This window comes from Siphateles boraxobius, unplaced genomic scaffold (genome assembly GCF_051911475.1).
Source record: "Siphateles boraxobius isolate OS27281-9 unplaced genomic scaffold, OSU_SipBor_1 20, whole genome shotgun sequence".
NCBI lineage: Eukaryota > Metazoa > Chordata > Actinopteri > Cypriniformes > Leuciscidae > Siphateles > Siphateles boraxobius.
Window position 1 is genome coordinate 5,155,001 of NW_027508811.1, and position 14,035 is coordinate 5,169,035.

At 36.5% G+C, this 14,035-nt stretch overlaps 1 protein-coding gene across 2 annotated transcripts in view; it reads right to left on the bottom strand.

Moving 5' to 3' along the window:
- Positions 1–14,035, bottom strand: part of LOC143744800 (uncharacterized) — a 178,020-nt gene that overhangs the window by 12,466 nt on the left and 151,519 nt on the right. For both annotated transcript variants that reach the window (XM_077236467.1, XM_077236466.1), the window contains 7 exons: positions 13,945–13,998; positions 13,101–13,145; positions 12,230–12,274; positions 12,055–12,117; positions 8,867–8,902; positions 4,866–4,910; positions 4,198–4,350 (listed from right to left, as the gene is read on the bottom strand). In XM_077236467.1, the coding sequence (XP_077092582.1) occupies positions 4,198–4,350; positions 4,866–4,910; positions 8,867–8,902; positions 12,055–12,117; positions 12,230–12,274; positions 13,101–13,145; positions 13,945–13,998 (441 nt within the window). The remainder of the gene's footprint in view (positions 1–4,197; positions 4,351–4,865; positions 4,911–8,866; positions 8,903–12,054; positions 12,118–12,229; positions 12,275–13,100; positions 13,146–13,944; positions 13,999–14,035) is intronic.

Sequence of the window (14,035 nt, forward strand, 5' to 3'; positions counted from 1 at the left end):
CGTACAAAAAAACAAACAAAAAAAAACATTGAAAATGGTGAAAGCGAATGATTTCATGCATTCGAACTAGGGGGAAAAAAGTACTAATGATTGCTTTGAGAGGGTTCTGGTGAATTTAGTATGATTTTCTTTTTGCAAACATTATCAAAGGTGTTATTCACGGGAAAAAAGAGAAAACTTTATATCCGCACTGCTCGTCTTGGCACGCTCAAAGGATTTCAAGAGGAAGTTGTGATGTTTGATTCATGAAGGAAAAAAAATATTTTCAGTAATTCAGTTTAGTCAGATCACAAAACAATTCATGACTCAAATTTTATTGCGTTCCTCACAGACGTTTGGGGTTGGTAAGATTTTTCTATGTTTTTGAAATAAGTCTCTTATGCTCACTAATGTTGCATTTGTTTGATCATGACTACAGCAAAAAGAGCAATGTTGTAAGTTAACTATTTTCTATCTTAATACACTATAAAATGTAGTTCATTCCTCGATGGATCATTACCCCAGTCTCCAGTGTCACATGATCCTTCAGAAATCATTCTAATTTCTAATTGTTCTAAGTTTCTAAATTCTAATTTACTGCTCAAGAAATGTTCATATGATTATCAATGTTGAAACATTTGATTCACATTCAATTCACATTCGAATCACATTCAATTAAACAGCTGTATTTTTTTAACTAACATTAAAAAAGACTAATAAATACTGTAACAAATGTATTGCTCACTGTTAGGTAATTTTAGTTAATATATTAACTAATGTTAACAACAAATGAGACCTTATTGTAAAGTGTTACCGAAATTTCAAAAGCACAGCATTTATTTGAAACATAAATCTTTTGTAACATTATAAATGTCTTTAGTCACTTTTTGGTAAGGTTTCCTGCTGACTAAATGTATTAATTTCTTTAAAAAAAAAAAAAAAAAAAAAAAAAAAATATATATATATATATATATATATATATATACAGACACTAAACTTTTTAACAATAGCGTGTAAGTTCAGCACTCTTTCTTTTGCCAGTTTTATTGCTTTTGTATCTTTTTTAAGCTTTACGGCTCTTGTTCGGATTCATTTTCATTATATAAAAAAGCAAGATTTAGAACAACATGACGATTGGATAGATAATAACAGAACTTTTCCTTTAAAACCCTCACAACCGTGCCATAACAACAGCCCTCCTTCAAAGAACATTAATGTTTGTTGCTCGGTGTGTGTGTGTGTGGTTTACAGAGGTGGAGTTGAGTAGAGCTCCTGATGCTACTATATCTTTCCACCCCCGGCACACACACACACAATACACTCCTAAAGATCCCCTCCCGTGGGTTTGTTTGATTGGGACTGAGCGTTGGATATAGGCATCGCAGCGAGTGGCTATTTGCTGCATCCTGCGCTTTTCAGAGGCTAATGGGTTCGTGAACATGTGTGGGTAATTATTGTTATCCAGAGCTACTAATTATTTATTCTAGAGTGTTCACGCGTGTGTTCTGCACAACAAAGCAATCAATGATGGTTGCCCTCTGAACAGCGTGGGGTGACCCCGTGGTTATGGATTCGGGATGGGGGCCAAGAGGCTGGTGCAGATTGGGAGAAAAGCCAGCAACCGGATCTTTACTCAGGTCAAAGATGTGCTCCACCTCTAGACGAGTGTGCAGTCACTGACAGGGTTTATTGCTGGAGGTTATGGAGTAGCAGTACAGTTGATTGTAGTGGGTGTTCATGCTGATGAAGGCCCTAAAGTTTATTTGAGTGGCCACAGCTTCTGAAAATCTGATTTCAAATGGGATGTACTTGTCTTGGCTCAAAAATGTAAAGTACCACTGATGTGACTTCCAATTGCTTCAATGCAAATTCGCATCACAAACCAATGATTAGCTGTTGGTTTATTGCTGTAAATATCTGCTGATGTGAATATTCATTAACCTTGTAAAGCCTGACACACGAATATGGGAAATAATAGGAAACATTTGCAGAGGTGGTGATGGCGCAGTGGATAAGACACATGCCTTTGGTGTGAGAGACCGGGGTTTGAATCCACTGTGAGACACCAATGTGTCCCTGAGCAAGACACTTAACACCTAGTTGCTCCAGAGGCGTGCGACATCTGAAATATTGCAATTGTAAGTCGCTTTGGATAAAAGCGTCAGCTAAATAAATAAATGTAAATAAATGTAAATTTTAATTATTATTTCTTTTTAACCACGCCATTAAAACCTTCAACAAAATATGTTCTAAAAATAAATAAAATGAATACAATTATAATTAAAAAATGTTACAAATAATTTAAAATTTGATGTAAAAATGACGGAAATCAGCTCTATCATATTTGATGCACATATTTTCATCATGATATGAAATACGTTAATATTAAGAAAGCATAGCTTGCCAGTAAATATTAAATTTAAAATACCAATGTAAATAATAATAAAAACAAAATTATTGACAAAATCAACAAAGATTTCCCAGAAAAAAAACAATGGATATTTTAGAAATTATATTAAAATGTATCAAAATATAATATTTTTATATATATACAGTTAGAATGTTACATTTGCTGGCAAATATACAATACATTACAGAGGTTCCCAATTTTGAATGGCTGTGTCCGAAATCTGCCCCATACCCCATCATTCCCTATTCCCTACATTACTCCACTAATATAGTTCACTTGAGGGAGTGAATGAAAGCGAGTGAGTGAATTCGGACACTGAGTGCACTGGAAGGGCACTCCAATACGTCCACTATGGTTTCAGACACCACTTCAAATGGCTTTCCCTCAAATAGTGCCATATCTAAGGTTATAGGGTTCCATTCAACCTTAAGTGCGCTGCGAAGTGTACTTAGAAGGGTATTTAACCATCTTAAGATTCCAATCTGAAGCAGGTGTGTTTTTATGCGGCTGTTCACGGGTGTAAAGTGCGCGAGATGCAAGATTTACTAGTCAACTATCATAATTATAGGTAAAATAAGAAAAAAATACATATTTTATATAACAAAATTATGTTTGTTTATTTTCATATTAGGGCAGGTGAATTTGACAGATTAGATTAGGTGAAAGTTATAATTAATATTTATATGGATGTATTATACTCCTGTAAATAAATATATAAATTACCATACTTTCATTTAATATACATTAAGTATATTATGGCATCAAACCCTAAAAGAGTCATAAACTTCATTTTTTTTTATTGTTTTATAATGTTTCCTGATGTGCACTTATAATGCAAGTATGATTTTGACATAAAAAATTGTCAATTTAGAAATAAAAGGCCATTTTCCACCCTGATTTTAGCCTCTGATTTGAATGCTCTGTTGGAAGAGCTGATTTACCTGTGTAAGAATTCACAGTGAAATGTACCACACAAACAAATAATGCTCTAATGAGACATTCACATATTTGAAAATAAACATTCCTAGCATTAGGATCTTTTGGAAGGTAATGTTATTGTTAGTCCAGTGATCCTGTATCACTCTTCTCTCCTTCTCATCTCACTAACGTACCAGTGGGCGGGGAGAAAGATGCGATGATGTAGAAGTAGGCGTTGATTTGATTCTGCAGAGGCGGTCTAATGTGTGCCATAATGTGACAAAAATCCAAATGATTGGATTCAATAAAAGCTGTCTTGGACTAATAAGGAACTTCTGAAACTAACAAGTTCTGAAAATTACAGGATATTTTTACAGTACAATGACCTCTTACATGTCAAAAGATCAAGGACATTTTGATTTCTTAATTCATAACCCCTTTAAATTCATCTTATATGAGCAATTTGAATTTCATCTGTGCTTGATAACATTGCAGGATGTTCTGAATGAACGCATTTTGTTAAGTGAAGTGAACTTCAACAGATATCCCATGCCTAGGGGAGCAGTGAACACTACATAGTGACCCTGTCAATCGGGGCACACCTTAATATCAACATTTTGTGGAAACTGATACATTTTTTTCAGTATTTTATGATGAATAGACAAGAACAGCATTTGTTTGAAATAGAAATAAAATCTTACTGACCCCGAACTTTTGAATGGTTGTGTATATATCTCAGCATTAGCAGAGTCCTAAAGAAAGCTATCCAAACCATAAATCTTTCCATAAGTGTAGTGAAGTCTTTCAAACTGGAAAGTGTTTTAAAACTTTGATTTCACAAATACTACATACTGTCTCTATGGCTTGTAACAGTAGGATATTGTGCATACCAACAGATTGACGGTCCCCGGTGTTGTTGAAGATCCAGGTGAGCCTGGTTCTCCTTTCTCACCAGGCGGCCCCTGAGGACCAATGGGCCCTCTGTCTCCAGCTCTCCCTCTTTCTCCCTGGACTCCTCTCTCTCCTGAAATCCCCTGATCTCCCTGCAAAGCCACAGCCAGAATATAAATAACATCACAACATGAAGAACACAAGCTGGCTATTGGGAGTTGCCTTAACCTTAACTGATAATAGACTTTGGCTGTATTACATTCAATCCATGATGAAAATAATAAAAACTGCTAAATGCAGCTTAGTTATTTTTAGTCACTAATAAAGGTATCGAATTTTAATTGTGTTGCCTTTGATTATTGATATGTTTTCTTCTTAGGGATATATATATATATATATATATATATATATATATATATATATATATATATATATTTTTTTTTTTATGGTTTTCTTGTCTTCCTGATTCCTAATTACACTACGGTGATTTTGACTTGGGTAACAAAACGTTTTAAAAAATGTCATTAATATTTATTGAGAAGTTGAAACCATCATTGAACAGGTGGATTCTGACTCGTAAAAATGGATTCTGGCACACAAATGATGGTCACACTGATAAACTTTTATATTGTATGTGATTCATCAAAACAAAATATGAAAATCTTACCCGTTCTCCTTTAGTGCCTCTGTCTCCAGGTCTGCCTGTGGCTCCCTATGAAAATGTAAAGTGAGAAAAATTTGGGGGGGGGGACATAAAAATAATATGATGGTTAATTTGGTATTTTGCAAACAGTACATACATACACACCAACACACACACACACACACATACACATACACATACACACACACACACACACACACACACACACACACACACACACACACACACACACACACACACACACACACACACACACACACACACACACACACACACACACACACACACACACACACACATTATACATAGACAAAATTAACTTCTCAATTTTGAGAAGTCTCCAAAGGTGATTCTGTCAGATTTAGCAAACGTCTAAGCACATTTTTTTTGGTCCCCAAAGTAAACCCTCATACATATAGACAGCTAAACCGCACTATTTTTCATAGACTGCTCTCAAACTGCATTAGCGAAATGAAATGATTTGGCTGCTTTATTGGCCCAACTTATCCAGCTATTCAGTCGAAAGCAGAGCGAAAGAGCTCTGTGGTTTTACAAATGACCATTTTCTCTCCAAACTCATCAAAGCCGTGAACCTCTGGATCTCTCATTCTCTTATTCCTCTCTCTCTCTCTCTCTCTCTCTCTCTCTCTCTCTCTCTCTCTCTCTCTCTCTCTCTCTCTCTCTCTCTCTCTCTCTCTCTCTCTCTCTCTCTCTCTCTCTCTCTCTCCATCTCTTCTGAGAGGGCTCTGTTGAGAAATACCTCTCATTGTACTCCAAAACCACTCTCCCCTTGCTTTCCCATCTATCTATGCTCCTCTCTCGCATCACGGCTCCCACTGGCTCCTCGGGGAACATCTCTGTATCAAATTCTCCTGCTGGATTACAGCAGCCGAGCAAAAAAGAAATGCAATCTAGCCTGCGTTTCTAAAGCGGGCGGCACTTTGTGAAAGCATCCACAACCATCTGCTTTCATCCACACCCCCATCAATGTCTAACACTCTCTCTCCTCCTCTCTATTCCCAGGCTCCTGATGAGGAGAGCTTAAAGCCATCACCGTGCCCACTGAATTGTGTTTCCCTCAGCCCCTGCCATGAAAGAGATGGAAAAGTATGAAACGGAGAGGACTGAGAAACTTCCTTCCTGCTAGATGGCACTGTTGCACCACCGAAAGAGACAGACAGCCATCCATGAACGAAGCAGGGAGGGGGGGGGGGGATAGAGAAAATTCTCAATGAGGGGTCCAACACCCTGCAAACACACAGTCGTGCCATTTGAGAAGACAGTGACGTGAATGAAAGCGAAAATAAGGCCAGTGAACTTCCTCCCGATGATCTGCACCCGTTTGAACCTTTGACTCACCCAGAGATGGTATAAAGGGGGGAAAGGTAGGCCACTTGTCGAAAATTTCTGTATAAATTCTACCATATTTGGTCATGGGAGCTCGGTTTTGCTCCCAAGCGGTTTTGAGTCAGTTCGAGTTAGCCACAAAACCCACATGAAATGCAGGAAATTATGTCACGAATGACGACCAGTGATGTTATTGTTAAAGGGGACCTATTATGCCCTTTTTCAAATTCCGAAAAAACATAATGTGCTCTGATTGGTCGGCAGGACCAGTGTGCTGTGATTGGACAACATCTTAAAGCGCATTTCAGAATTTTTTTTTTTTGTTCTGCGTATGCCTTGGGCAGGAATTATTTAAATGAGGGATATTGTGACGCGTATTTTCAAAGAAAGAAACTCAAGGCTGCAATCCAGGGAGTTCAGCAACAGTGCTTACTGATATAGAGAATAACTCTCTTTGGAGTGACTTTGTGTTTTGTAACTTTGCAGACCTTTTTCGTGCTCAAACAGCAACATTATACACTAAATTCTAATCATTTTGAACTAAAACTATTAAAAATCAATTTTGGTTAATTGGAATATAAAGCTAAAATAAAATAAAATATAAAAAATGTGTCAATAAAACCCAAACATAAAAAACTTATATGAAAATTTGACAAAACAAAATGAAGTACTGAAATTACTAAAACTTGAATATAAAGCTAAATAGAAACATAAAGCAAAAACAAAAACTGACAAAAAGCACATCAAATTACTAAAACTTAAAATAAATACTATAATAGTACATAATACAAGAACAACACTGGACACAACGCTTGATTATTACTGCAAGATGTTGTAGTTATGGAATAAACCAGCAGGGGCTAACTTGAACATCTAAAGTTTAAACCTACACGGTTTCCGAAATCGAATACTTCCTTAACATTCAAAAATCAGTACGCGAACAGAGTAGTATGTCCGAATTCATAATATTTCGGAAAAAAAGTGGATGACCTACTACTTCTGAAGTACGCATTCGATGGACACGTTACTATCTAGGCCACGGAAAGGATTTATAAAATGGCAGTGAAACGACGTAACTGACGCTGGTAGTTCACGTGATAATGACAACATGGCGAATGTAGTACGTCCTTTTTTTAATGTTCGCAAAGTAAGTTCAAATTCAAATGTAGTACCTACTAAGAAAGTAGGCTATTTCGGACACACCTCTAGACCCTTACAGCCAAAAGAGTGCAACAGTCTGGTTCCAGAAGTAAAAACTCCATTCATTTTCTCTGTAGAGGAAATTGGTTTTATAGGATGACTTATAAACCTTTAAATACAGCCTTACTGTGAGCTACAAGGTTGTTAATTGATAATATTTGCTCCTGTTAAAGCCATCAGCCCACAATATTTCAAATCAGTTTTAAAATAATTGTTTAACATCGGAATTCATGGTGAAAAATTACATTAGCCTACCCATGATGCTGTAAAGAAAATTCCACCAATCAGAGAATCGAAACAAGCTAAATGTGCCAAAAGATCTCTTTAGCCCCACACCACACACTCCCATGAAGCACTGCAAACTACACAATCGAGTCTCCCTACACTCTCAAAATATTTCAATATTTCAATATATAAGCATATTTTGCTATAAACTTAAAATATGTTAATATATATATAATCAACATTTGTAAAGTAGTAGTTTTATATTTCTCCATCGTTTTTAATTCGATTATGCTGTTTGCAATGCTTCATGTGATTGTAGTTCTTTCCCTCACTAAAGCCGTCAAGTACACAGTCTTGTCGATTTTCAAAAAATGTTTTGCTTCAAATTAAAGTTTGTAATGTTATGATTCACCTCGTAGCCGATTGGCTTGGTTCATGGCTTTCATAACGCTTTAACAGAGACTTTTGGAAATCCCTATGGGATAAATTAATTAGAAAGAAACTTCCAACGCCGCTGGAAAAGTGGGCGGTCACTGTTGCACTCTATAGAAAAATTAATGTTAGCAAGATGGCCGCTGAGGAAACTGACTTCTGACTCATCCTCAGCTCTTTCTCGCTCACCTCATTAAGATCTGCGGATGTATGCTGTATTTACCGCATTTGTCAGTCTTTGACGGAGGCGTCTATATATGTGCGTTCGTGTGCAGCGTCTCTCTGATGTGTCTGCTTGCTGCTGTAAAGTGCAGACGTGCGATTTGTCACACAGTTCTGCCGTAGACATGAGTTCTGTTGTGACAAGGCATCAGAGAACACAACTTTTTTTTTTTTTTTTGACGTGACAAGGTTTTCGAAACTACAAACCCTGTTTGTAGGGGACATTTAATTAGTGATCGCATCCATTATTCATGATTTAATGGCTCATGGGCAGGATTTTATCCACACTGGAGAGCATTAGCAGTGAGTAAGCGGTCTTATTATTGAAAACCTTACAAGACTAATGACTGGTGTTGGGCTTTTATTTGCTTGGGAAAGAAGGAAATCGAGTGAGACAGAGATAAACATAGACCAGCACAGAACCGAGCCTTTGTCCTACACTATTCTAACTCGCTGGCAAAATATTAAGGCAGAAGTTATTAGATGCTGCATGCATTAAAGTAAAAGCATTAATTTTCTACTAACATTATACAGCTGAAGCCAAAGCTCTCTCAAAACCATATACTGTACACACATACCTCATAGCCTGGAATTCCATCTTTTCCCGGCCTTCCCTGCGGAGGAGACAGAACATTCCCGTCAATCTTTGCAATCCAAGGTAATTGTAGTTAACTGAATCTAAAACTAACCATAAAAACAATTTATTTTGTTGTTGCTTGAAATAAAAGAAATGTTAACTAAAAAATAAAAATAAAAAAAAAATAATATATATATATATATATATATATATATATATATATATATATATATATATATATATATATATATATATATATATATTATTTTATTTCAGCTAGTTGCAAAGCCAACACTTCTCATTTTCATTTAGTTGAACTTGGTATACTAAAATAAAATAAAAATTACTAAAAACCTTAGACATATCCTGTATTTTGTTTTTAAAAACTTAACAAAACACAACAAAATTACTAAAACTTGGAAAAAACTAATTCAAAATATTAATAAAAACTATAATAGTATCTCAATGATACTAAAATAAATCTGTTGCAATAAAAGCAACTTTGCATTGTTTATCATTTCCATAGGTAATAATTAGATGTTACAATAAGCACAAATGTTTTAGGATATTAGAAAGCACTTTCATGATTTTCACGGAAGGGAAAATGGAAGCCAGTAAAAAAAAAAAAAAAAATAAAAAAAAAAAGTTACTATAATTGTAAGATTTTATAGAAGTTGACAGACAAAATTAAAAAAGTAATTCAGTTGCAAATGAGAAATGTAATAGGAAGAGTTGAAAAATAGACGCAATGAGAAATAATGCTGCAATTGTGAGAGTCACAATTAACTTTACTCACTCATTTATACTATGAGATGATAAACACATTAAGAGCTGAAATTTAGTCAGGAAAAGTAATTCTATAGAAATCAGATGTCAATATGAAATCAAAATTCCTGGTCATATTGTAATCAATACCTGGTCATCAGTGGAGGGGGATGCAAAGGAGGGAAAAAGTGTTGTTCTGTTTCATTTAGAAAAAAATAAAAGCCACTTGCTTTGATATTTTGTATCATCTAATGCAATGTCATTCATGCATTTTTAATTGCGTCTAAAGTATCCAAATACTTCTTGGAGCCAACATGCCAACTTTGATGTAGTCTAGATTGTATCTGTAGTTAGCTTAGCATACACAGTTCCACTAAGGTTAAGTGCGAACAATTAGAAACTGAGCTGGATAAACTAGGAACTATATCGTTAAACGTCACCTGGAAGAAACATGAATTCCTCAGGGGAATTCTGTGTATTCAGCGGAGGTGCTGAAGGCATTATGGCTGTGCGAATAACAAAGCAATTATATGAGACCGTTGTCTCTTCACTGAGACAGCCAATCAGATGTTTACCCCAGTGACTGCACACATTACCACAGCACAAATCAGCCGGGTTTAACACCACAGAACTGAGAAGTATATGAAGAGATTCCTCTGTGCTATGAAGTGAGATATTACAGCTGAAAAGAGATGCTGTGGTTTACAGAGAAGAACCTAACACGGAGCTCTGGTGTATGCCGCTCTATCACACTATATTAGAAATCATAGTAATTTAGCCGATCAAAACCTGTATATATCCAGTTGCGTATTAATATCTCTGATGCTTGTTTACAATGTTTTGTCTCAGCATTCTGGGATCTTTAATTAAAAACAGCCTAGACTCTGCATTAAACTACAGGCCAGTGAGCGGAAATCAAGGATTGAGGAAAAATAAACCCCAGCAGAATGTTTGTGTCAGAACTGTGAATCCACAGCGAGTCAAACTGTGAATCAATCAGCAAACTAGTCAGTTAATTAAATCTGGTCTGCAATTCAAGGCTGGATCAAATGATGGATCAATCTGTTATAAGATCACAGAGCTGAGAACAGAGGACAAAAACTAATGACAACTAAATGTTATAGACAGTAGATCACAGCCAGGTTCAGCATAAACGGTAGATTACAGGTAGATCCAGGGAACCCGGGGGGCCACAAAAGGGTCCACTGAAAATCTGAGCAAAAAAAATAAAAAAAATAATAGTGTTTGATAAAAAGTGAGTGACTTTCTCACAATTGCAACTGTTCATAATTACATATATTTCTCAATCATTTATATTTTATTTCTCATATCTGAAACTCTCACAATTGCATATTTGAAAATCTCACAATTGCAACTTTATTTTTCAGAACTGCAGCTACTTTTAAAATTGCAACCTTATATCATTACGTATAGTACCTTTTTCATTTTTTTATTCTGAGGTGAAAACGGTCTTTCATTTTCATTTATGTAGTTTTCTAGCATCTCAAATTATTTGCTGTCATTGGAACACCGAATTTGTGTTCACACACAGACACACAGACACACACGCACACACACACACACACACACACACACACACACACACACACACACACACACACACACACACACACGCACACGCACAAAGTGTTACATGTTCCCTGTTTGTTTGTACTTTTAAGTTGTATTTCTAGTTTCCTGTGTCTAGTTTTGAAGTCCTTTTGTTTCATTGGTTCCCCTTGATCATATCTATCCACAGGTGTCTTGTTACCTTATTTTTTTAGCTTGTCTGTATATATTGCTTCATTCACGCCATGTTATACAGTAGTCTTGAGATGAAAACACATGACATATATACTGAGCTGTTCTCAAACTAATTATGCGAGTTATGCATTTCTATAGCACCACTATCAAGGCCTAAATTAACCTGCAGCGGTCATGTGGTACAAGTATGAGCTTTCATAAACCCATCTCACTTTGAACATGAACGCATTTGTACAAGCTGAAATCACGTAATTGCGGTAATTACGGCATGGAGTGCCCTTTTGTTTCCCATGTTGTTTTGTCATGTCTTGTCCTTCTAGGCTCTTATGTTGGTGTTCTCCGTTCTGTTTTCCAGTTTTTTTAGCTTGTTTGTATTTTGGGGGACTGAACCTACGGCATTAGGATCCAACCCTCCCTCGACTCCAAGTTCGCCTGCGTGACCCAGTGTCCTTATAAATAAATATGTTATAAATTAAATAAATAAATTTTGTTCTGAAAATATACAGATGACTTTATATTTTAGGACGTGGGTCCCTAATAAGGGGATTATGATATTTGGGGGTCCTATCATAAAGATGTTTGCAAACCCCAGTTGTACAGGCAGATGTGCATTAATACACATTACAGATTACAAGTGTAGTGAATGTTAAGATTGATTACAGGGGCTCCAGGAGGCCCTTCGGGTCCAGGGAAGCCAGTCTCTCCCATAGGCCCTCGTTCTCCCTGTGTGGAAAGACAAAGAGGGAAAATGGGACATCATCAGTCTCGCATCATCCTGCTGCTAAAACCTGCCATATGATTGACAGCAGCTAACAAGCAACAAAGCAAATCTCACCGGCTCTCCAGGGATCCCTGTCTCACCACGCGGACCTGGCTTTCCCTTCACAGGAACAAGGAGAAAAAGAGTTAGACCTCAAACCTAGTGTCCATTTAAACCACCTGTAGGCAGGGGACACAGCTACAACCCGCACTGATTTTATCGAAAAAGCGATATGAACATATATCTTGTGACGGACCACTAAACGTTACAGCTTTAATGTAAGATAATACCATATGAACTGCTGCATTACAACTGAAATTCTGCTACTCTTGTCAGTGAGTATAGTATATCTTCTAGCATAAAGTATAGGGTTTATAATTACTTTCATGTTATGGCTGATAAAAAATATATACTATTGTGTTTTAAATAATAATAATAATAATAATAATAATTTAAAAAATTACTTAAATTCTTCAAGTAAAATTATAATGTACAGAATGAAAATGTAATATTTATAATGAGATTTGCCAATGATTACATGTATTTTTAAGAATCATACAAAGGTAAAAGCAATGTAAAGGTTATATAAATGTAAAAATATGGAAAACATGCACAATATTCATCATTGTACTTAATACATTTTATTTAAATTTTACTATATTTAGCTTTTATTAAAGTTAGCTTAATAATGTATGTTGATCTCAAAATATTTGTTTTTTGAATGAATTAGAATATGCATTAAACAGCACTCAATAAATCTGCAAAATAAATAGGGTTTTAATGAAAATTTGTGCCACTGATATTGTGAAAATCGTGACTTTAATGAAGGCTGAAAGCTTTATGTATTTACGACCTTTATTGCTTGTAGCTTATTTGCTAAACAATATACAGTTTAATGTGTATTAGTGTCATCTGAAAGCAGAAAAATGACAACAGAATGACTTACAGCAGGACCAGTAACACCAATAGGACCAGGAAGCCCAGGATCACCCTTACAACACACAAACATACTCATGTAAGTCGAATCTTCAATGCAAAAACGCCTGAGAACATGTCGCAAAACACAATGATTGCTTTTCTTTCTGTTCTCAATACCAACTGTGCTTGACAAGTCGTCCAAAATCATTCTCTGAGTTTCTCTCTCTCTATCTGTGTGTGTGTGTGTGTGTGTGTGTGTATATGTATGTGTGTGCTCTCTTTCCTCCATATGCGCACTGCTGACTTTGGGAATTAATGAGCTGCTTTTAAATTTTGGGGCACAGCATGCAAATAAACAGCTTGAGATCAGGCAGCCTCGTGGCAGTTGTGGAGTCGGCAAGCACGCAAAATGCTGCGACTACATCTTGACAAGTCCTTTCTGGGACGAGTGGGCGAGTTTTATGCCGCTCGAAGGAGGAAGCTGTCTCGAAAAAGAGTCTCCATGCACCAGCGCTCTGATACGTGCAGGAGGACCTGTCGGTTGGACAGTTCAGTGTGCTCCATTTAATGAAGCCTATTATTTCTACCCTCTCTGGTATTCTCGTATTCATGGTCTTTCTCTTGAATTCTCGAGTGCTTTGACTAAGCAGTGCGGTGAAATTAGAATACTAACAATGTTTGAATCAATTATGTATATCCTCATCTCTCTGTCAGTCAAACACACACACACACACCGAAACTGCAATGTCATGTCAAATCGTGAGGGTACAGAGTGGAACGTCTGGTTGATCTGTTGGAAGCTGTGTGTAATCTGGGACGCTCGGGAAGTGTGAGAGAGCGTCCAGTGACACGATTCATTCAAACGGGCTTACCTTAGCACCTGGCAGCCCCTCTAGTCCCGGTAATCCCATCAGTCCCGGCTCACCCTGGAATAAAAGAAACACATTCCAGCTCGGCACAGAC